The sequence below is a fragment of the Strongylocentrotus purpuratus genome, unplaced genomic scaffold (genome assembly GCF_000002235.5).
Source record: "Strongylocentrotus purpuratus isolate Spur 01 unplaced genomic scaffold, Spur_5.0 spur5_contig_827, whole genome shotgun sequence".
NCBI lineage: Eukaryota > Metazoa > Echinodermata > Echinoidea > Camarodonta > Strongylocentrotidae > Strongylocentrotus > Strongylocentrotus purpuratus.
Genome location: NW_022145532.1, coordinates 785,455 through 810,823, shown reverse-complemented (window position 1 = coordinate 810,823; position 25,369 = coordinate 785,455). Strand labels below are relative to the sequence as shown.

General features: G+C 36.6%; 1 protein-coding gene across 1 annotated transcript; it reads left to right on the top strand.

The window, feature by feature from the left end:
* Positions 1-5,138: 5,138 nt before the first annotated feature.
* On the top strand, positions 5,139-25,211 carry LOC580954 (testis-expressed protein 9). The gene is made up of 11 exons (XM_030982957.1): positions 5,139-5,298; positions 8,838-8,974; positions 9,681-9,744; positions 10,718-10,831; positions 12,123-12,232; positions 16,946-17,133; positions 18,221-18,303; positions 19,377-19,550; positions 20,374-20,508; positions 21,050-21,184; positions 22,397-25,211. Exons 1-11 carry the CDS (start codon positions 5,245-5,247, stop codon positions 22,469-22,471), a joined length of 1,269 nt encoding a protein of 422 aa, XP_030838817.1. The 5' UTR covers positions 5,139-5,244; the 3' UTR covers positions 22,472-25,211.
* Positions 25,212-25,369: the final 158 nt, after the last annotated feature.

Sequence of the window (25,369 nt, the reverse complement as noted above, 5' to 3'; positions counted from 1 at the left end):
GTGGCATGTTTGTGGTAGCATTTTTCATATCCTGATGTAGCTTTTAAAACCAAATGGAAAAAGGAGAATCATATGTACATAATAATTCATGCCGATCTCGTTAATATAGTTCTAAACAATTGTGTTGATATTTCATTATGATCCTAAATGGGATAATGATAAGGTTCGTTCGGACAGCAATAAAGTTTTATGAAGTTGCATGAGGCTAATACACAACAACTTGAAAAAGCTGGAAGAACTTAAGACTTGATTCTCCCCAATGGACCAACCCTTCTTGCATGTTCCCAGTGGTTATTTAAATGTTTAAACGTCTGGAATGTGATCATTTTGATCTTGATTGATCACAATGTGATCTCTAAAATTCCAGGTTTTACGACTAACGTCATGCAAAATGGTCATGAACATGTGACATGGTGTTTAAGACAACACATTGTTTATTTCAGAAGATGGATGGACAAGTTGACCTCGATTGATTGATTGATTGAAAAATGCAGGTATTTAGACCTATGATCTCTCGGGAAGGAAGAGATTAGGTAAATGAACTTCTTCTTTTTTGTCGGTATAGACCGACTCTTAAAGAAAGAAAATGAGCTATCATTCTGTATGGAGTACTTTTGCGGACCACTTTACTTTCTGATAGGATTTTTTCCTTTTTTTAATTTGAAGAAAAAATAAATTTCGATGGGTGAAGTCTTTGGTATAGATTGTCTAAACCTCCCCTATAGAAAAAAAAAAAAAAAGAGTGGCAATTTTTCGAGAAAAAAATGATATACAAGTTCTACCGTTCATTGCAAGAATTTCATTCTTACGTGTAACAGGCAGTTTCGAGAAAGAGTAAAGAGAGTAATTTGCTTTCGTTCGAAAAATTTGATATGTATCGGCAATATGTTACACCAGCTCTGGGTTACACACCATGACTTAACTAAGGGAGAAGAATGATAAATCCCTAAGAAATCGAAACGTTTTAAAAAAACACCTTATTTGGGGGAAAGGGATACATATTGGTCAGATAATGACCTTGTAGAAAAAAAACCAAAGGATTAATTAAACGACATTACTTTGCATTTGATGATTAAGAAATAACAATTTAGTAAAAGATATCAACAAATTTCTTTCAACAGTTGTGACCATCAATGAATGCACCATGACTTGACAATTCGCCTATTGCCTTCACATAAATCGAGGTATAGCACCTCGCAGGTCAACAATCAAACAAACAAAAGTCGTAAATAAAATGTATACCCCATCAAGCTATGGCCCTTTTCCTCTTCCCCACTTTGCTTCAGTAATAATAAACGAAACGATGCATGCAAGTTTAAAAAAAAAAACCTTCTGTGTTCAGATATCTACTCTTTTGACACATCCACATTAAAAAAGATATCGATAACATTGTCAACTCTGTAATTTGTTTTCTTCATAAGCTAAGCTTGCGCCACATAAGAAATCGCAATGAATTAAGGCATTCAAATAATGGTGTGATATACTTTTGTAACGAAATAAGAAGAAACATACAAATAAGCCCATCGAAACAATAAAATCCTGAAGTTTAAAGGTGAACTTGACGTCAACAGGCCAAATCACCACCAGAGATATGTTCACTAATGTTATGTAACCTACGTGGATCTACGAATAGTGAATACTATTTGAAGCAATGAGTTATGACTGAGTATGATAATGTTCTATTATCTTTGAGCAGATACAGGATAGCGAGATCGGTCAGTAGTTTGAAAGATCAGATCGTTCTCTAGATGTGAAAATGGGTGCGAAATACAATTAGGCCTATTGAAACAATCACATCCTGAAGTTTATAGGTGACGTCAATAGGCCTAAACACCATCACAGATGTTGACTAATGTTATGTAACTTACGTGCATCCACGAAGAGTGGCTGTGCGTCTGGTCCCTCTTCCGTGCACCATCTCCACCTCGATTAGGAATATCGTTGCAGCTAATAGTAAGATCCATGTAAGAGCGTTTAAAGTCAGTGACGCCATGCTGTGACCCATCCCATAAAACTTCTTCAAGATAAGTTCAAAGACGATTATCATCCGAAAGACAACTTCATTCCAAGTTGGCGTACGTTAGTAATTCCCTGCACCATCAGCTTTTGTCGGTAGAAAGTTAGAGGCACAGACATTCATACGTTTACCCCCCGCAGACACTGAGTAGAAAATGAGTTCATAAAATGACGCCAAGCGGATAAAGCTCCGCTACCGAATTAACGCGCGCTTTCACTTGAGCAGTTAGTGTACGCAACGTTATTTCCGCCTATTTCCAACACGTCTTGTGCTAAATGTGTGAAGGATGCACAGCAATCATGACTTGTCATGCATCTATGTCGTTAAAATTACTTTATAAAATTGTGTTCTAGAATGTTTGCAGTAATAATTATATACCTTTTAACGCCTTTGGTTAATGATGATAAGGAAAGAAAAGGTTTACATGTATTTGTATTTTTTCTGTGCAAGGTTAATCAGTAGAAATTATTAAGGCACTGCTTCCAACCAGTTACATTGTACAGTGTAGTATATCAACTTTTATCCTAATTCGAGATAAATATGATATAATTAGGCCTACCATGAATAGGGCCTACAGTATATTGGAAAAAATATTGAAATTAATCAATGTTTATCTAGCGTTTTGTCTTTCATTTCGATACGGTGGTCATCGTACAAGTAGCAATTTGTTTGATGTATCGTATAATAACAGTAACATTTTGTCCAGCCAATGGTGTTCAAGTATTGCGTGAGAGTCATGTCTCTAAAACAAAAAGCGACATTGAAAGCATTAGCGGGGACACCCCAGCAGACAGACAGCCCACGAGACAGACGATAATAATGTCGATCTTGGCCCCGTCTTATAAAGAGTTGATATTAATCGAAAATGATTTGAACTAGATGGCGTCTATAGGTCAACCTTCATAGAAGTTTTCAAAAGGCCCACGAGATGTTCCCATTGGTTTTCGGTCTCGTCGGGGTCTACCCTCTTCACTGATCAGAGAGTTTACTAGACCGACATTGTCAGTCCCTCGGGCTGTCGGTCTCATGGGCTTGAACCCTGAACTTTGCAGTATTAATCCCCTTTGCAGCTCACTCCGTGTTGGGCACACTGGGCAAATTACAATGCCATAAAACATTGGAATTCCCTTCCCAATGGTGTAGAAGAAAGTGAATGACATGTTATATGATTGAAATGTTTATTCTTCTGTCGGTTCATACTTTTTCATGTTGTATATACTTATGTTTTCGTACGTTATAGAAATTCTACAAATTCATCATTATTTTCCTCTTCTTCCTTCTCCTCTTTTTCTTCTTCTCCTTCTTCTTTTTCAGTTAGATCATAATTATCGTCCCATCGTCCTGTTCAGTATGCTTAAAGGTAAAGACCAGTTATGGTCATGCGATTGCAGTGTGAAAGAAACGTTGTGGAATCGATCAGAAAAGGTTGATCATCTAGCATCTGCAAGGTTCTGGAATCATCAAAATGATAAGAAATTTGGCCCGTTCTTCGTAAAGTTACAAGCACTATACACAGAAAGATGTATATGGGACTACCCTATATCTCTCACAGACCATGAGAGAAACAAATTTACCAAATATATGAATTAGTAGGCGGTTTCCCGGCAAATTTTTTATCATCATGACTGTATTAGTCAAAACATATTCTTTCACATGATTGGTAATGAGAGCTTCCATTTCATTTTTTGAAATTGGGGCGTTTCCAATATTGGTCTTTACCTTTAATATCATTTCTATCATCTGTTTAATGTTGTTATTATTATTATTATCTTTAATAAGTAGTTTAATTTTAAGTTTAATTGTCTTATCTGTCTGTAAATATTACTATTTTAACTTATTAATATTATTGTATACATGTCTGTAAGGGACCCCACTGGAACTAAGCTCTCGAGCTTTCGTGGGTTATCCTGTTCAAGCTGACTTATGTTTGATCTGTTATTATTGTATATTGTTGTATGTTGGAAGCTTTTCGAATAAAAATCAATCAATCAATCAATCAAATTCTTCCAAGACGAAAATTGATTCCATACTCAAAATACAAAAAAGAGCTGTAAGGATCATTTCTTCTGCCGATTTTTTTGGCACGTACAAATTTGTTTTTCTTTCTTTCTAACAAGTTTGGGGTGCATGAGAGCAAACAGTGGCATGAACGACATGCCATAGTTAAGTACAGCGACCTTAGTCTTTGTGAAACACCCCCTGATGTGGTAGCCGATCAAATGCTTTCTGGATGTCCATAAAGAACACATCGGTTTGGCCTAGCAGATGGAGGGTGTGAGCCCAGTCGTGATTCGCTGAAAGTTGGGTTGTTGTAGAGGGACGAAATATGGCTGGGCGATTTCGGTTGCAACTACCTTAACCAGGCGAGGAGGAACTTCATCAGGCCCACATGCTTTATAGATGGATTCACACATGCCGATAAAACATGGAGTGGTGTCAGGGATGACCTCTTCCCATGTTGATGGCTAGCAGTTACCTGCAGCTAGTTTTAGCATAAACAGTATAACATGGCGCAATAAAGTATTACAGGCCGATGCCATCATTAATGCAAACAAAATTACACCTTATTTTGAACGTGTATCTACTAATTTTGCTATTAATATATTTTCGTAATATTTTTTGAAGAAAGTAATGGAGATAATTAGCATTATTTTCTAATTATTACTTTGCTAACTTACCTGAGTTAACTTCAGCTGGGGAATTCGAAAGACCATAGTCGGGTCGCTTCATGTTTATACATGGTACTCTCGTTTTGCGCCTACTCTTGTTGTGATGTGTAGGTCTTTTAAATAAACTTACATCATTGAAATGTGTAATAAAGTCAATTATATAGATGAGGCCTTCCTAGTCAGATGAGGTTCTTGGGGGCCCGGGGCAGTTCATTCAGACATGTATGACTTTACTAGGAAATAGTTTCACTTCGTATAAAACTTTATCGTCAGTTAATGTTGAACTTTAAAAAATGGAGAAAGAGAGAGAGAGAGAGAGAGAGAGAGAGAGAGAGAGAGAGAGAGAGAGAGAGAGAGAGAGAGAGAGAGAGAGAGAGAGAGGGAGGGAGGGAGAAAGAGAAAGCGAGACTGCTCACCACTTCATGGCGGTATATACGTATGCGGAAGATTGGCGTTAATGTGAACGCAACTTTCGTAAATTGTTTGTCGCTGCCTCGGTGACCGCTAACGCAGTAACGGAACGGCTCTATGAAAATAATTTCTAATTGAAATTTCATAATGGCAGAGAGTAGAGGGAACAGTCGAGCAAGTGGGACACGACCATCATCAGCAGTAAGTAACATTGCGTGTTTTTTATAGTGTATTTTTGGTTCATGTTCCCAATCAACGATGTGGATCGTGGATAGAGGAGGAATAAAATAGTAGAGCAGTCCCACGCGTTACAATTCTTGCTGGGAATCAGTGCAATTGTGAAATTGTCATAGAAAAAAATGTATGCGGCAGGCCCAACGCATAATCAGGGGTAGGCCTATAGTTAGATGTAGGGTTTCAGACATTCACACAAGAAAGTGTTTACCTTGGGAGAATTAACATTTTCTGTTTCAGAAACTTCCACATGTCTAGCACTAAATGTTCACAAATGTGACAAAAACTTACTTGATTATTGATACGAGTTAAACGTGGACTGAATGAACCCTAACAAATCATTTTATAATGAGAATCCTAATTAAAATCGCCCAGAAACAATTGCAGCACGAATACGAGCGGCCGCTATCTCCTACTCCTAGCACCACCGTGCACCACTATGGGGGCTAGCCGCTGCATGCAGAGCGCTAGCGGAGAGCGAGAGTGCGCGAACAACACTCTCACTCCGTCTACAAGTTTGACTGTGCGAACGTGGTTAGCGGCTGGCTGTGAGAACGAGCGTATGCATAGTTTCGCTATTACAGGATTAATACAGATAATTGGTGTCGGTGTTAATGATGATAACGTGTTGGAGAAGTTGACTTATGTTTGTAATAATAAAGTATACAGTTAAACAATCCATCGTTTCATAACGTGTAATTAGTTGAGTCTCCATAGACTGATGTAATATTATCTCTCGAAATTGTCATAGAAAAAAATGTATGCGGCAGGCCCAACGCATAATCAGGGGTAGGCCTATAGGTCTAGTTAGATTTAGGGTTTCAGACATTCACACAAGAAAGTGTTTACCTTGGGATAACCTTGAACACCATGACTGCAGCAAAACCCTGAAGGCTGAATAAAAAGTGTGCGTTCATTCTCGGAGTCGAACTCAAAATCAAATCAAAGACAATGCAAATCACAGTCGGAGTCGAACTCAAAATCAAATCAAAGACAATGCAACGCGCACTCATGTACATTGCACACAATACAGGGGATGTACACCACTCAAAGACGAGCGATTTCCCCAGGCCATGCATACTCACGCAAATGACTATATCGGTGCACTGCACTACACACACAGTGTCAGTATACAAGAAAGATCCGATGTTACTTCCAAAAATCCACCCCAAAAGCCAAATTTTGCTGTCAAAAATGCGGAATCGGAGCCATATTTCTAAAGCTCACGGGGGTTTAGCCCAGTTTTAAGAAACAGCTTCACCGAAAAAGTGATAAAAATTAAGAAATCAGCGATTTGGTTACCATTTTTTTCGCTAATCACATGCCCTTCCAATGTGATGGTACATGTATCTTCAAAAAGCCAAATGACATTGACAAACAAACACTGGACCTGCTGATGCATTGACTTTATGTACAAAGTTTATTGCAACTCCAGACTTGAGATTCAACCGCAATTAAGCACCAAAGGGTGCCGCAACTTCGGCATAAAACTTCTGATAAAAAAAAATGATTTGTTAAATATATTTATATTTAACAAATCATTTCTTTTAATTTTTTTTTTTTAAGTGATAGGTCGGCTGCTCTCAATGATTGAATGCGTTTTCATTCAAAGAAACATGATTGCAATAGCATTTTATAGGGAAAAAAACAGAAACGTAAAACAGTCAAAATCTGTTTTTTCACCTAAAAATATGCTTTTTCAAGCTGAATAATATGTTTTTTGAAAGTAACAGGTTGGCAGCTCTGCATTGTCATTATAGATGGTTTTTCTTAAATATTTTTTTATAAAAATAATTTAATTCCCTCTTCCTAACATTTTATTTTTGACATTTAACGGCATGAAAATAGTTTTAAACATGAACAACAACTACAAATGACAGATTTATCCAAGGTATGAGTGATTTAATATTATTGAGTGCTCAAAATTTAAACTAGAAATTAAACTATATATGTATCAATAAAAGGTAATGGTTAACAAATAATTTAAAAGAATACATATTTTCATCAATTTTGGAAACGGCTCCTGGTCCTGGAAAACGGCTCCCGGTTCTCTAAAAAATTGAAGGACTGGGAGCCGCTTTTCAGATATTTGGCTCCTGGTCTACTTTGTCCTTAAAAACGCAGACGATTTTAGTGGATGTTCTGTCCGCTTTCCGCGTTTATGTGGATGATCCTTATTCTCGGACCAGCGCCGCTTCTGGTCTGGAGCAAGATTGCTGGTCTGCCTGTGCAGTGTCTCATAAAACCGTCATAAGTTCACTGACATCCCATTGAAATGCGTGTATTATTTGTTTAACACGCGTTTCAATTAAATGTCGGTGAACTTGTACTTTTGACGGTTTCGTGAGACGCTGCCTAGGTCGATCGACAGCAAAAACTATTTGATATAGGACTAGGGGATTCAAGAAAGTGACATTTGTTAATCTTCTGCATGCACAGACAGCACTCTCACCCGAACCGTGTAGGGCCTAGGGCGGAATGTGAAAATCATGAACTTGATACACTGTACATGTAGATGTAAGTTCACTTGAATACCTAAATTGTTTTTTTTTAGATCATTTTAGAAATACAAAGTGTAAGACTACTGCCAACGGAGTCTGATCAGACCAAAGATCAATCATATGTGCAACACTGTAGCAAAAGAGACCATGATTATAACTGCTATGTAGTAGGAAGTTTTCCGTTCCATACTCAACCCTGCATATGTCAACAAATTAAAGTGATGAAATTTTATGTATCACAGCACATCCTCACTGATATTTCAAACGTCAAGTGGATGTCCCCACTGCCAGGTTCTTTTTCTTGAATCGCCATTATTAGCGATCTGCTACTGTATGAGTTTCATTTCATTTCATTGCTGATGTCTAGCAAAAATATTCATGGGAGAGAGCGAGAGAGCAAGAATGAAGGACAGGAGTGTCGTGGGAATGTTGACAAATGTCAGTTTTATTAAAGAATGACCCATACCAGACAGTTATTTCTGTCTAATGTACTCATATCTTTTCTTAAATCCCCATTTCTCATTCTGTCTTCTTTGATCACATCTTAGAGTTAGATAGCTTGTTGATATCATGCTTCTGCTACCTGACTCAAAGAATGTAATTTGATTTTGGTATGATACACAATTCCTATAGAATTCAGCCTGAGAATTCAACCCATCATCAATAATTTATTTAGTGAAGCCTGTATTATATGAAGTTCGCTTAAGGGAGACAAGAAAATTTGTCTTTATATGCAGGTGCTCTGGAGGAACAGGTATCTTTTGTAAATCTGTCAATGAAAAACACTACTCGAGGGTCTTTATAGATGGGTGGTCTGTCTAGATACAGGTGAGCCCAAAAGCAGGTTTCACAAATCGTCTACCGGTAGTCCTTCCCATAGCCAAGGCCTTTACATAAATGTATCGTCTCATAAGCTTGCATGTGCCTGTCCATCCAGGGGAGCAATATTTAGTTTCATTCTCCAATTCTTTATAAACGTCTTTTTTTTCTTTCTCCTTTGAACAGAGGAGTAGACCATCTACTGGAGGTGCAGTTGGAGGTCGAAGGTTAGCAGCTGGAACCAAAGCTGGTGGTACAGGATCCAGACCATCATCCAGTGCAGGTGTGAACAAGGATCTTGTCAGCCGTGAAGAAGAGTATATGTAAGTCTATGAAATCCACAATGAAAATGTTGAAAAGCAATAAGCATTAGGCCATTTTTGTAATGTAACCAAATTCATGCATATATTATGATTTATTTCATTCACCTGTTCAAAATAAATGTATCTTGATAGTCAGAATTCAAATTGCATACATTTGTTGTTGCTAGGTAGGACAAACATTATGGCTTGCCCTACCTTACAACATGTAATATATATGCAATTTGCTTTCTGACTTCTGAAATGCAAGTATCTGTGACAGGAGAATGAAATCATTCCTATCAAGGCACTAAAGTATAAATTAGTTTACAAATATAAATTAGGTTTTAATCATACATCATAGACCCTATGTTTAGCTGAAGAATTGGAGTATAAAAAGCCTTTTTAGCAAGTGTATTTAAATCATGCACAAGTGATGTTACTAGGCGAGTGATCAATGAGTGTTTGGCAAGATATGTAGACCACCTCATACATGTTCATGTTGTATGTCTTGGTTTTGTGTGAGTGGGGATACTTGAACTTCTGTGCCTTTCTGTTATATTTCCGTATCTATTACCCTTTTATTTATTACATTTTTGACATAGCAAGTATGATAAAAAGCTCTTTCATGACAACCATTACATGTATTAACTTTTGACCGATGTGCCAGTCACGACTGTGTTGCCATAATCTTATTTAACCAATCATGTGCATCTTTTCATGTATGCAGGCGTCTGAATGCTGCCCTCGAAGCCAAGACCGCATCACTCATACAGGAGGCTGAGACGGTCATGGTAAGGAAGTGAGATGGGAAGTCTGACTAATTCCTCAACTCCTTTTTAAAAGATTAACAAAAAAAACAAAAAAAATTCTTGACTCCTTGATCATGGTATAAATTGTCTTCAGGAAAACATTAGTCTCATGTATGGGTTTGATTACCTTCACTGGTGTTTGTTTTGAACTATCCTGAGGTAAAGCTAATTATTTCAGCTCATTTCAAGTTTGGGATGGGAAGTCTGACTAATTCCTTGATTCCTTGAATATGGTTTATAATGTCTTCAGGAAAACATTGTAGTGTCTTCAGGAAAGCCTTGTAGTGGCCTCAGGAAAACATTGGTCTCATTTTGGGGTTTGGTTACCTTCACTGGTGGTTGTTTTAAACCATTCTGTGATATATACATGTAGGTAGTGATTTCAGCTCATTTAATGTCAACACTTTGAAGGGTTGTTAATCTGTTGGAACTACCTTTCTGAACATATGACAAGTTCATGCATGCACTAGCAGTGTTCATAATGAAGAAGGCGCAAAGTTTTGTATAAAGAAAGAAAAGTAGGGAAGGATTAGGAAGAAGAAAACAAAATTTGGCGGTGTCAAGTAATGCTTTTAATGTTTTCATTCTTTGCTGACTTGGGTTCTTTGTAATATGAACAATAATGATGATAATGATAATAATAGTGGGTTCTCGTTTAAGCACTTACTGTAGTTTGGCACATAGCCACTCATGGCACTCCAATATTATTATTACTTTGGCTTTAGCACCTCTTCCGTTACAGCGCTCAAGCTTTTTAAGGAATTATTTTCTACCCGGTAACCATTTACCTCTCATGGGTTGAATATGGTAAATTTATATACCTAAGTGCTGTGCCAGGGATTTGAACCCTGTACCTTATGGTTCACAGTCTAGAAAATTATCCACCAGAATATTAAATGTGAAAGTATTGTTAAATCTAATTTACTCATTTCATAATGCTATTCTATATGAACAGAGAGAGCAAGAGGACATCTTGACCCGTTCTTTCAATGGGCTTGATCTGAGTGGCGAGGAGGAACGGCAAGCCATATTTAATACGGAACCAGTCGTCTCTGATGACATATCAAAGGTAATTATTGCAAATAAAGGTTTTTCTGTTATTAATGAGTTTAATGAGGTTATAAGTAAATATCCCATTTGAAACTTCTTCATTTCAGACATGAGAGTAAAAGTACACATTACTTGGTACATTTTATTATAAGACATAATGTATCACTTTATTTTGATGATAAGGCCTAAAAAAAAAGATGTATTGCCCTTTGCGACCGACTCAAAAATCTTGACATCTACGGTTGGCTTTTTGAAAAAGTTTTTTTAAAGAAAATAAACTAAGAAATATCAGCCCAAGGAGGGAGGGAAATTTTTTTTTAAAAATATGAAAGATTTTAGACCAACCAACCCTTGTTTTGGCACCTAAAGGGCAATACAGCATCTTTTTTTAGGCCTAATGTAGAAAAATGTATTTAATTCTGTGTTAAATTAATGAGTTAATACACTTCTAGCTCTCAGCAGACAATAGCAACTTTGCATTTTACCGAGATAAATAGGAAAACACACAATGTATCGTATTTGCCGGCGATAAGGCCGCAGCGCCGTATAGGCCGCACCCCCGATTTTGACATTTAAAAAAAAAAAAAAAATCTTTTGCCAAAATCGGGACTCGATCTCTTGCGTACAAATGTTGATGTGACTAAAATCACCGCCTTAAACCGCTCGGCCATCACGCACTGATACCATACACGGCAGTTTTCTGTGATGTAGTCATTGAAATGGATTGAAAATGGGGACTTCGCGTGCTGGATGCTTCGCGGTAGCTCCGTTAAACGGGCCTTTCTTTTACTTTTGCAATGCATTGGCACGAACTTAGATCAAAATCTATGGGCAGATGTTGTTTTTGGAAGTTTATTTTCGTCTTCATGTCAACAATGCAAGATAAAATTGTCGGTAAGATGTGTGGAAATGTATAGTTATTGTACCGTTCGTAGATCAAGTCCCATATGTACAAATTTCGCCGTAAAGGCAGCACCCCGACTTTTTTATATTTTCTCTTCCAAAAATACTGCGGCCTTTACGCTGGCAAATACGGTAAGCACTTTTATATCTATAACAGAATTATGCAACTATCGATGACACAATTCTCTATATCTTTGTACATGTATTTTAAAGCTTATTTGATAATCGTGCTTGTAGCTGTAAATATCATATAGAATGGTGAAAAAGATTATAAAAAGAAAGTAGAAAGGATTTTTGTTAAAATTAAAAACAATTTTTAAAGGAAGATAATAAAAAGTATGTAATGACATGTACAATGCAGCAATGGCTCAGATTGATAATCTTTTTTTAAAACTTTGCTTCCCAAGCCTTCCCTAATTCAATCCACAAACCTCGCATCAGTGAAGAAACCTCCCTCTAGAGGCAGACCTGGGTCAGCCGCAGGTGCGGGCAGACCCTCATCGAGGACTAAGTCAAGGTATGAAAGCAATTTCACGTTTGATTTGATCTTCTAAATCAAGAGTTTGTTCACTGGCCCGCAGGAAGGAATTAGTGTTTCCAATCTTAACAAAACAGAGGAATTACATAGGTGCAGTTTTTTAAAAGGGAACATAGAAAATACAATTAATATCGTAGCTTAGGGTTAGCTACCATGGCAGAATTTTTTTTTTAATGGCAGTTTTACCAAACCTTAAAAAATGTAATTATCATAATAACAATGATAAGTTCTTGTATAGCACTCATGTTAGTATGAAATGACACTCCGGGCGCTCCACAATTATTATCCGGGCTTTAGCATTGCTGCCATTGTGGTGCTCTTGCATTTTAAGGAATTATTTCTTGCCAGGTACCATTTTACCTCACCATGCAGGTCAAGCATGGCAAATGTAAATTCATGTCTTGCCAGAGAACACTTTGTGGTGCTGTGGCAGGAATTTGAAACCTGTACCCTATGGTTCACAGTCCAGTGACTTATCCACTAGACCACAACACCTCTATAGAATATGCATTGCACTGGTAGTAGGTGCCCTTCACTGAGTTCAATCAACTGATGCAATAGGAAACCTATCATGTAGACCACAAAGTCACATTTAGCCGCAAATGAACTTTTGGTAATTCCAAGTCTAGAGGGAGCCATTCCCTTTCTTGTAAAAAGAAGGATTAGATTTAGTTGATACTATGCTGGCATGTGAAAACCCTTTTGCATATCGGTACTATATTTCCTTGTACCCCTGTATGCTTTTCTTGGTTGGTTCCTCTTGTTGTTTACTTCATCCTGTCCTTCAGTCTGTTTTTATATTTTTCTATTCACTTTCTTTTTGTTGTTGTTATCTTCCAAATAATGGTATATTTTTCCATTCTTTTCTCTTTTTTTTTTTTTTTGCACCTCATTTACCAGGACTTTTGGTTGTTGAGCAAATTTTTCATCCCTATTTTACTTGTTTGTTCATTGAAAAAGTGTGGACAATAACAATGAATAAATTATGCTTGAGTTGTTAAATCCTACTAGTTTTCTTATAACAGGGATACAGAACATCCATGAAAGGGCAAGTTAAGCTATTTTGTCCCATATGTTATCAACCACATCCAAGATTTCAGTGTGTCTGATGACTATCAAGCTGATAGCCCTACTAGAGCTTGAAGCACACAAAGCATCAAATGAAAATTTGTGTTGACATTTCCAGGACACAATTCAATTATACTTGATAAAGTTGATAATGTATAGTACATATCTTGGACTTGTCTGTAAATAAACATAGATTAGCATTGATCAGTGTCTTTTTCACATAGCCCTCAAACTAACCACCACTAATTGGAAGAAAAAATTAACCTCCATGCTATATTTTAAAACTTTTCCAACATAATATACATGTTTTTTTGTAAAGTGCTTAGAGCCTTCATAGATTATTACCTTACTAGCAGGACCCGCGGAAATCCGCGGGATCCTAGACGGGGGCGGTGGGTGTAAATAGATATATAGAGACTGTCTAAATTAAAACCACCAAGAACTTTATTTGCCATTCAGGCCATTAAGAAATATACATGTTAAGCGTCCCCGCCCGCTTCCTTTTTGGGGGCCGCCTCCTATTTTTTTTTTTGAATTTTTTTTTAAAGTTTTTTTTTTTTTTTTTTTTTTTTTTTTTTTAGAAAGAAAAAAAAACAGCGTCCCCGCCTGCTTCCTTTTTGGGGGCCGCCTCCTATTTTTTGTTTTTTTTTTTAAATTTATTTATTTATTTTTTATTGAAAGAAAAAAAACATGAAAAGCACTGCTAAAATGTATTTCTGATTTTAAAAAAGAAAAAAAAAAATGGTCGGCCGCCATCTTGAAAAATAGCCTGAATGTCAGGAAAAATGTACGGAGCGGCCATTTTGAAAGAAAATAAAAAGAAAAAAAAAGGGCCTCCTCCTTCCCATTTTTCGAAAAAACAGGAAGCTAAACATGTATTTTTTTTAATTTGGCCTTATATAAAAATTAAAAAAACGATCCAACTGTACCGGTAGTTATTCTTTAAGCCACTGGAACTGCGTAGAGTTCCGTAGTGTGGCGTACCGACTACGCAGAAATTAGGCTGCGTATTAATGGGGAAAATAGTCCCTGCGTAGGTTATGCGTAGGCTGGCGTATAGGTTTGCTTATGGTTGCTTACTGTGTGGAAAGCTTTTACTGCTTTGTCGATCTGGCGAAGGGTAGCGTACTGTTGCGTAGGCATGTAGCGTAGTGTTGCGTAAAAAGGCGTACTTTCTGCGTCAAGTTTCTACGCTGAAAGTACGCGAAAAAAATTTAACATGTAGAATTGTTTTCGTTCATCTTGCGTACCCCTTTCCATCCCTCAGCATATATAGTAACGTAGGCCAGCGTAGTTGGTACGCAACACTACGCAACTCTACGTATTGACCCCACGCCAATTCCCCGCAAGTGTCACAAATCAAGTATTAAAAATATGCTCATCTGACCCTAATTAAACGCCTAAAACCCCCGAGCTTTCGGGGGTTTATGGCCCCTTGAAACCCGTGGACCCCACGCCTATACACTCAACTCGCTGCGATCTGATCTCTCCCCCCCCCCCCCCCCCCCACCAACTTTGAAGAACGTAACCCCTGAGCTTTTTGGGGTTATGGCCCCTTGAAACCCGGGGACCCCACGCCTATATTATATATACACTCAACTCAGGACCCGCGGAAATCCAAGGGATTCTAGAGGGGGGCGCAGGCAAAAAATTAAGTTTTTCATTTCGGGGACTCCATTTCAAATTTTTGGGAAATTTTCGGGGGCTACTTTTTCAACTTTCAGGGGCTCTTTTTTCTGGGGCTACTTTTTCATTAATTCATAAAAGGATAGGCCTACACTTTGTTGAGATTTGTTTAGTAGGCTAAGGTTTCAGGCTTCCTACTTCATAATTGCCTTTGTAAAAAAAAAATCATTTTTCTAGTTCAATAACTAAGTTTTCATGCATTTATTTGATGCAAGAACTGTAACATAATAGACCCTAGATTGTGATTATTACTGACCATGAATTTCGATAATCATTTTTCAAAGTAAAATTTTCACAAGAAAATCAGACAGTCGTTTAAAAACGTAGACATTAGTAATACTTTTACTAATTCTAAGCTAAGGTTTCATAAATCTATTCACGAAACTATATTGAAATCGCGGCAATAATGATGCAAACCAACAGATAACAATTTCAAAGTGTCAAATCTCTTCGACTCGAGCTCAGCTCAACTTAACTCACACACACTACAGCGTAACTCCATAGCTCGAACACCGGCGCCGCAGGCGTCGGACGCCTGCGGTGCTCGGTGCCGGTGTTGGAGCTTCCTGCAAGCTCGTCTCAACTCACACACACTGAACAGAAGCCCTGCACTGTATGAAGGCAGCTTGCGACTAAACTGTCAGTCCAATGGTTTTCTTGTGAAAACTTTCCTTTAGAAAATGATAATCAAAATGTAGTATACATTAAAGGTAAAGACCAGTATTGGCAACACCCCAATTTCAAAAAATGAAATGGAAGCTCTCATTACCAATCATGTGAAAGAATATGTTTTGACTAATACATGATGATAAAAAATTTGCCGGGAAACCGCCTACTAATTCATATATTTGGTAAATTTATTTCTCTCATGGTCTGGTGAGAGAGATAGGGTAGTCCCATATACATCTTTCTGTGTATAGTGCTTGTAACTTTACGAAGAATGAGCCAAATTTCTTATCATTTTGATGATTCCAGAACCTTGCAGATGCTAGATGCTAGATGATCGACCTTTTCTGATCGATTCCACAACGTTTCTTTCACAATGCAATCGCATGACCATTACTGGTCTTTACCTTTAACCGTCATAATCACAAAATAAGCTTTGATTTCATACCTCCATTCACGAAAACTATATAAAAATCGCGGCAATAATGATGGAAATAGGTCTCTAAGTTTGGACGTGGACGGGAAGCTTCGTGTGTACCTCTGTTGCTTGTGCAGCTACTACAAAGGATATCCTATAGAAAGATGCTTTACTCGGGTAATCCCGACCCTGTGCATGGTGCATTTAATACGCAACTTAATGTGAGTGGATAGTCATCGGTCGTGTGTCTACGGATGCAATGTTGAATATCCATGAGGTATCTCTGTCGTCACGCATATCCTGCATTATGCATGTCGCGTCTGTTTTCGCCCTGGACGTCGACACGGAGGAGGACCTCGGGCGGAGTATAGCCAATTCGCTAGAGTAGACTCTCCCGCGGACGATGGCACCGGGCACGGGTACCCCGAGGGCAGGGTTCAGGAGGAGATAGCCGCACCAACTTCGGTCGGCGATCTCATTAAAAAACAATAGAATACAAAGGCCGGCGGAGACGTCGCGCCCCCCGCGGAGCCTTAGCGTATTACTTATATAGATACCTGCCACAACACTAACGTTCTTTGGCAAGACGTTAATCTACATTTGCCACACTCCACCCAGGTGAGGTTAATGGATACCTTGTAGGATTGTTCCTTGAAATGAACTCTGAAATAACAGCTGCCGGAGGTAAAGCTAGAGTATTCATTTCCAAAGCTCTTTGGAAGCAACGTTACATCATGTATGTGTAATATGTACATTATGTATGTATGTATGTATGTGTTATGTATACAAGAAGAGATTATTATTATTATTATAAATCCTGAATATTCTTCTTCTTTTTATTTGTTTATTTTCAGGACCAAATCTCAGACTTCGATGTCCTCTAACTTAGCTGATGACGTTGCTATTCCTGATGCTGTCCAAGCAGATTACTCCTTAGCGGACACATTCTCAGCGTTTGATAAACAGTATGCTGAAGGGAACCCTCCAGCTGATGGAGATTATGATGATGTCTTACCTCAGGCTGCAGAGGGCATGGGATCAGGTACTCTATTGTTAATACAGTATAAACCAGAAAGAATGCTGCGTTCCAGGAAAAGTCTTCATTTATGTCCCACAAACTATGTCAAAATATTACGGGGAAAGGTCATTTTCATATTGCAGCCACTGCTTTATGGAAGAACTTGCTGGAATTCCTTAGAAATATAGAAACATATGAAAAGTTCAGAATCAATTTGAAAACATACATATTTAGCACTTTGTATAATCTCACAGGTAAGAAACCATTTTGCCATTTCCACTCCTTCTGTATTCTGTTGTGTAAAGCGCATAAAGACATGAAATTTTGCCTATGTATTATGTGCTATACAAAACCATTTAATCATTATTATTATATATGGTTGATATAAATGCTTTTCTTCTCTTGTCTCTTTTTCTTTCTCTCTCTGACTCGCTGACTGTCTGTTTCTCTTTCTCTCACATTCATTCTCATTTTCTTTATTTTCCGTCTTTCTCTATCAAATGCTGTATTTCTATAGTACTCTGTTTCTCATTGCTCTTCTCTCACCCTCTTTCAATTCTGTTTTTTTCTTTGTGTCTTTTGATATAGAAATAGCTATGCTTTTATCCTAAAATTCTTAGGAAAGTGATTTTGTGGATGGTGCTATAAGATAAATTTCCTACACACAATATAAGTGGAACCATGTGCTTTAAATGTAATGACTGAATCAAGTTTGATTTAGGATGTCTCAATTATTGTGAATGCAATTATTTTTCTGTTCCCTGTCAGTCATGTTGTCTCAATGTATAATTGAAGTGTAAAAAAATGTGATAGCAACTACTTTAGAAAAATCAACCTAAGACAATTTCCTTAGCCCTTTACATCACCTATTGAAATGTGCAAATATGACAATTATGTATTACGTAATCCGAACATGATTTCTATTGGACCTACAATAAGGTATTGAAATGGCCCTTTATTTGATTTTTTAAAAATAGTTGCGATCAAGTTACTATCAATGTATCTTACTAGTGTGAAAACAACCACAACTTCTACGATAAAAGTCTTCAATAAACATTTTATAAATCTGTATGAAATGCCTTGTAACTTTATCTTTCTTGTCATGTTTCAGAGGCTACCATTCGTTTCCTGAAGGCCAAGCTCAGGGTCATGCAAGAAGAACTGGACAGATTAGCTCATGAATGTAATCAAAAGGTATTATTGAGAGCAGATCTTTAGTACAATTGAAATGCTTTCTCTTGGAATCTTTCACTTTTGATAAATTTATATATATATATGTTATATCAATGTGACGTTCTATATCATCGCAATGTCAAAGTATCTTTCTGAGTTATCATGGAAGATCTGTAAAATTGTGAAAGCCTCATTTGCTCTCATGTGTCACACACTGTTTGTGTACCATAATGTTTGAAACATTCTATTATGACTATTACATGTAAGTCAATTTTTATTAAGCTACCGGTACAATGAAACGTCAGTGGAGAGATTTTAATCCTTCCTGTACTGAAAAAACTAAACCCTATAGATTTTCTGTATCAATGATATTGGCATTCTCTCTCATCTCATACTTAATGAAAAAAATCCTTTTTGCTGGTGAGAGATGGCTCTATAGCTCATTTGATAGATATGAGGTTGTCCAAAGAACTAAGCTATGGAACATAGATAGAGAGATAGATGCTGCCATACAAGTGTTTATATTATTGTTGTAAAGACACTTTTAGCTTGCACCCATTAGATAAAGATCACATACTCCATCTTAGAAATTTAAAAACAAGTCAGAAATTTTTTTGAACAGGATTTGGACTTGTCATCTACTGCTTGCAGGGCAGCGACTTAAACACCAGGCCAAACACCATGGCACAGTCAAGATGGACTCGAACCAAATACCTCAGCTCTCCTCACCTCATTCTGACTTATGAATATTCATCAGTCCACCATTAGGACAAAAGCTTTGAATGTCTTATGGGAATAAGTTTCAATTGTTGTAAAGACATGTTTATATTACTATCATTAGCCGGTGATATGACATTTACAGTATCTGCTTCAAAATACTGGAATGATCTACCACTTAGAATTAGGCAGTTTCCATTCGTTATTACCTTCACAAAGGCCTTAGAAACACATTTTTTTTTGCAGTTTGTAGTTGTTTTTCTTATTATATGTATTTATGTAATTTTTATTTTCATTCACTGTAAGCGCTTTGGGCCTTTTGGGAAAAGCGCGGTATAAGTAATAATAATAATAATAAATGTTCTATTTGATGACAGGATGAATCATTGGGCAAGCTTGAGGTACGGGTGAAGGAAGCAGAAGAGGAGAGATCCAGGCTACAGAGAACCAATTCATCTCATCAAACCCAGATCGATAAATACAAGAGATTGGCAGAGGACACAAAGAGGAAGAGTGATGGGTTGGAGAATCAGCTCACTGGACTCAGGAAGGTAAGATGCCAGGGATAGGACACCGTGACATTGGCCCAAAGTGTAATTACCTCAAAGATATAAAGTTAGGTGGTATTCTCGAAAGGTCCATGGTTTAATCTTCTGACTAAGTATGGAATGCCAAGTGTCCATATGAATAATGTGATATGTTCCTAAATTACCATGATAACATAATTTTTTCATAGTTATATTGTTGGTTATTAATTATGTTATTACATTTTATTTTAATTTAGTGACAGATTAAATTATTCAAAAGCATATTCATATGGACACTTGTTATTCCATACTTAGTTGGAGGATTAAACCATGGACTAAAGTTAGTCCGCTTTCAAGAATACCATCGTTAGGGTTTAGGTAAGGTTTGGAGTTCAGGTGAAGGTTGGGTATAGTCTTTGGTCCATGGTTGAAGGAAGGGATTTGGTCAGTGTAGGTTATTTCAATTGTTGCAGGACCATGTGCTGTACAACTGAGATGCCTTGTTTTTTAATGGTGTGGTCAACAGAGGTAGTTTTTTTTTCTTTTCTTTTTTTCTTACTCTACTCTTCTCCCCTCTCAGAAGTCTCTCTTTGTCTTCCATATTGTCTCTTTCCATTTCTCTCTTTCAGGTACTCTCTTTCTCCTTCTTTGAGCAGCTCATCTTATAAATAATTAAAACCAATGAACCTGTAGAGTATAGACTCTTGTAAAGGCCTGTTATATTGTTGCTTTAAGAGAAGCCACAAGAACTTTTCCTTGTAGTGTACTAAAATCATCTGCTTCTCACTGTTTTACAATTGAAAGATATTTCTGTAAACGTTATCATTCTTGGGTTTATTTTGAGCAGGAGTTAGATGAACACAAGAGAAACCAGAAGAAATCTGCTACAAGTCAGAGTGCCACTGAAGTCAGATTGAATCGAGCAATGGAGGAGGTTGAGAAATACAAGTCAGATTTACAACGGATGAAGACATCTTCACGGGTAAGCAAATCTTTTCTGGAATAAATATGCTGTGTGTTTGGTACTTCAAAATCAAAGAATAGCAACAAATACAGACATACTCAAGATTTAGTATGTCTGTATTCATTGCTACACTGTAGGTCTATGTATCAATTTTTTTTAAAGCCATGATTAAAGATTTGAAGGTTTTATATTCCTTGTGCAGACTGTTGAAACATCAATTAATCATAAATAGATAGACTCTTAACATTGATGTTACCCTAAGTTATATCTGACATTTTCTTACAAAAATATGCATTTCTAGATTATAGCTGGCATGCCTTGATATTCAAAAAGTATATGATGACTTTATATCCCCTGTGCAAAATATTAAAACATATAATTGAGTATAGATAAACTCATAATAGTAATGTATGATATCTTTAGGTGCTGTAACATGCTATCAATATTAAAAACTAACTTTGTATAGTGTGGTTGATGTATCATTATCACAGATGATTATGTTATTGCTCTTGATATATCAAATGAAAAAGAAATGTCTTATTTTTGTGTGGCATGACAGGAATCATCTGAGGGGGAGAGGAGAAGAGTGGAGCAGCTGGTTGCAGAAAACAAGCGTTTAGAGAAACAGAAGAATGAACTCATGTCAGGTTTCAAGAAGCAGCTTAAACTCATTGATGTACTGAAGAGACAGAAGGTCAGTTCTTCTTTTGTTGTCACTGAAGTCATTGATCATTGTGTAATGAAATTGTTTAGTATTTACCATTGTCTATTCTCTTCCTTGATTCTTGCATGGCTAGTGAATAAGGGACAGGTACATACTAGCTTAGGTTAATAGGGACTTTTAGATTTGCACAACGACAACGTGGATTGCTACGATCGACGTCCTTTTAATGCACTGCCTTGAATGGACGTCACACGTATCAGTCCATGTAAATCTAAAAGTCCCTAATGTAATGTCATGAAAGACACGTCCAGAACACAAAAGGTGTAATAGATCCATGTAATAGATCAATGATGTTGGTGAATTCAAAGTTCTTATTGATATATCCGAACGAAAGTTTAGTAAATATTAAGCATGATCAAGATAGTACATGTATTTGCCAGCTTCATATCCTAATGATTAGGTTCTTCCTCTGTTCGATAAGATTAGGATTTTCAACAAATATGCATTTTGCGTTCCGGATATGTCTTTTTCTGACACTTCATTTTGCTAAAGTACCTAGGAAGTAGCAAAGAGAAGGACAGTTGATCCAGTTTAACCATCGGTCTGAAAAGAGTTATGGTACCTCCTATGTCAATAGTGTGAAAGGAACCTTTAACAGACAATTCTTATCGTCGCTGTTTTCACGAAGTGACGGTAGTGAAAAAAAATTGCATTCACTTTGCGTTACGATTTTCCTCACTACCATCACTTCGTGAAAACAAGGACGTTATGGCAGATGAAGAACTGCTAGTTTTTGAAAGTGCAAAATTATTTAAGTGGAACTAATGTCCTTTGGCAAAATTTTAATTTACATTTGCCACTCTCCACCCATGTGAAGTGAAGGGGTAGCTGGTTGCAAGAAATTCCTTGAATGGTGACTCGAGTCAGCTAAAGCATGGTTCACAATATGATACTTTGTAATAAGCGCAGTAGAATATATTCAAACAGTAGCTGCACTATGTAAATGGACCTATTTTTATTATTTATTATGACTATTTTTCCTATACACTCAATAAACATGTAACCATTGTTGATTCCTTCAAATGTGGACTGCACACACAGCTCACTTCAATACCTCAGATACCATGATATTTCATTCATTTCCATTTAATTTGCTTTGCTTTGTTTTGAAATTTGAAAGGGGTAGGGAATAATCTATTACACAAAAATTAATTTTTCTTCCCTATCTTCCCTATCTTTCAGATGCATATTGAAGCTGCCAAAATGCTTGCATTCACAGAAGATGAGTTTGTGAAAGCCTTAGAGTGGGGTAACTGATGAGGAATGGGGTTGAGCTACATCCTATGAAGCAGAGATGATAATTTATGGAAGTAAAGCTGATATATAGCTTCCGCTTTTGCAGTTAATGCTATGCTGGAAATGTAATGAAACAGAGAGGTTTTTGACTGCTGAGAAATAAGTACACCATCTTAAAAGAAAGATTCTCAATTAGCTATTCTTTTATGTCATGAACATCCAAGGAATGTTTTAAGAGTTAATGGTTTGCCTTCGCAAAGTAAATAGTTTGTTCTCATGTTGTCATCCAGAGCTGCTCTTACAGGTATACCTTTCTTCTCTGAAATAGGCATCAATTGTAAGCCATAGCTGCTAAACATTCCTATTTTGGAGGGATTATTCCTATTTTTAGCCTTCAAGCTAATATTTTAAACCCTACATTCCTCTCTTTTCCAGAAATATTCTGTGTGAAAAGTATACAAAGTACTGTTGAAAAGACATGGCAGTAATGCAAAGATCATCATTGTGTATTTGTTTGTGTTTGTCAGTAGATTGTATGTAGAGCTATACATTAACTTCTATATCTGACTGTTAGCATAGCACATATGATGCCGATAAGAGCGGGTTTTATAGTGTGTGAAAACGACTTTATATTATGTGTGGTAAGTGATCTTATCTCATTTCCCAGAAACATTTGTTATCTGGGAAGTACTAAAGCCCAGCAGAGCTGGCCTGGGATGTTACCCATTATTCATGTACATTGAGTGAAATGAAACCATTTTCCCAAAAGATTCAAGGTGATGTTGTGATTTCCTTTCATTTTGATAATCAAATTAGTTTTCCAAAATATTTTTAACTTAGAATTATTGAGGTGATCTGAGTGATCTGAGATATTAGTGAAAACACATTTGTAAAACATTATGTTTCAATGTGCATCAGAAAGAATATAAAAGTTAAGGAAGAAACATTAAAATCTAAACTGTCATTAGATTCAGACTGTTAGCATACCATTTGATGAAGATAAGAGCAGATTATATAACATGTGGAAATGACTTTATATTATGTGTGCTTACAGGGATCTTATGTCATTTCCCAGAAACATTTGTTATCTGATTATGTTCTGTTAACCTGTGAAAAAACTAATGCCAGAGCTGGCCTGGGATGCAGCCATTATTCATGTACACTGAATGAAATGAAACCATTTCCCAAAAGATTCAAGGTAATGTTGTTGATTCGAACAGCCCTGTCATTTCCTTTCATTTTGATGATCAAATTAGTTTTCCAAAATATTTTTAACTTAGAATTGTTTAGGTGATCTGAGTGATCTGAGATGTGAAAACACATTTGTAAAACATTATGTTTTAATGTGCATCAGAAAGAATATAAAAGTTAAGGAAGAAACATTAAATCTAAACTGTCATTAGATTCAGACTGTTAGCATACCATTTGACGAAGATAAGAGCAGATTATATAACATGTGGAAATTACATTATATTATGTGTGCTTACAGGGATCTTATGTCATTTCCCAGAAACATTTGTTATCTGATTATGTTCTGTTAACCTGTGAAAAAACTAATGCCAGAGCTGGCCTGGGATGCAGCCATTATTCATGTACACTGAATGAAATGAAACCATTTCCCAAAAGATTCAAGGTAATGTTGTTGATTCGAACAGACCTGCCATTCCCTTTCATTTTGATAATCAAATTAGTTTTCTAAAAAGTTTTTAAACTTAGAATTAATAAAGCGATATCCAAGTGATCTGAAATATAAGTGAAAATTCTTGTACTACCTGTTCTCTTCAATTAATTGACATATTCTGATTATAAAAGCATTACATGAATTTCATTAGTTTGCAGTGGTATTTGGTAAATATTTTTCAAATACTGGTTTCCTAGCGAAATATATAATTGTAAGAAGTATTTCAAAAATTGCTACACTGGTTATCGCCAGGCATTGTTTTATCTAATATTAATTGTTTTGGTTTCTTAATTTTAAAATTAGTGGCCTCTAGTGGGCATGTTTTATCTGATTGTCAAACGTTCAAACCACCGCCAGATAAGGTACCGTTCTGAGGTGACCTTTGGTCATCGCGTTAGGACGATACAGGTTTATCTGATAAAATCTCTTTCAGGAGCTAATTGCCTGTCCAGACTATAAGAGTTCTCTTTGAATCTTGTATAAAGAGACATCATATAAAGACTCATTGTATAGTGAAAGGGGAGTACAGCTTGTATAAAGAAACATAGTAAAAACAGGTTTTGAAGGGGTCAAATGACATGACAGCTAGCCAATCATCAATGTCTGCCCACAATAAGCCCCGCCCAGTTAAATGATTTTTGTATGATTTGGTGTTCAGACTAGAAAAGTGACCCTGATTCTTTATCAAGTCTTCATTTTGAAACGATGATCAAAAATGCGTTTTTGCTTCACAAAGTTATGTTAGATGACATTCAGACTAGAAAAAGTACCTTGCTTACTGTATAGCTATACAAATCTTGTATAGCGATGAATTCTGGTAGTCTGAATGAGGGTTAGAGAGCTTGGATGATGAGAAGAACCCTGGAGCATGTTTTGTTTGCTTCCTTAAAATTAGTTCAGATAAATTGGTTCAGACAAAATCAACTGAACTTTATCAGTGCGCAAATAGTATGCTTCATCTGTTACCTTAGATGTAGATTTGTACACCATGGTATGTTTAGAAGACTGTTGCTTTGTAGCAAGGTGGTAACTGACATTTGTACCGACAAAGTAGTCAATAAAACTTTGTTTTATTCATCAGCACTATGAATAGTCCTTGCAATATATGCATTGAGTTGAGTTGAGTTGAGTTGAGTTTATTGGTTTCACAATTCACATATTATTCACAAATATAATACAGGTAACAAAATATACATAAAAGACATATTGTTTCATAATTTAAAAAAAAAAAATGATTA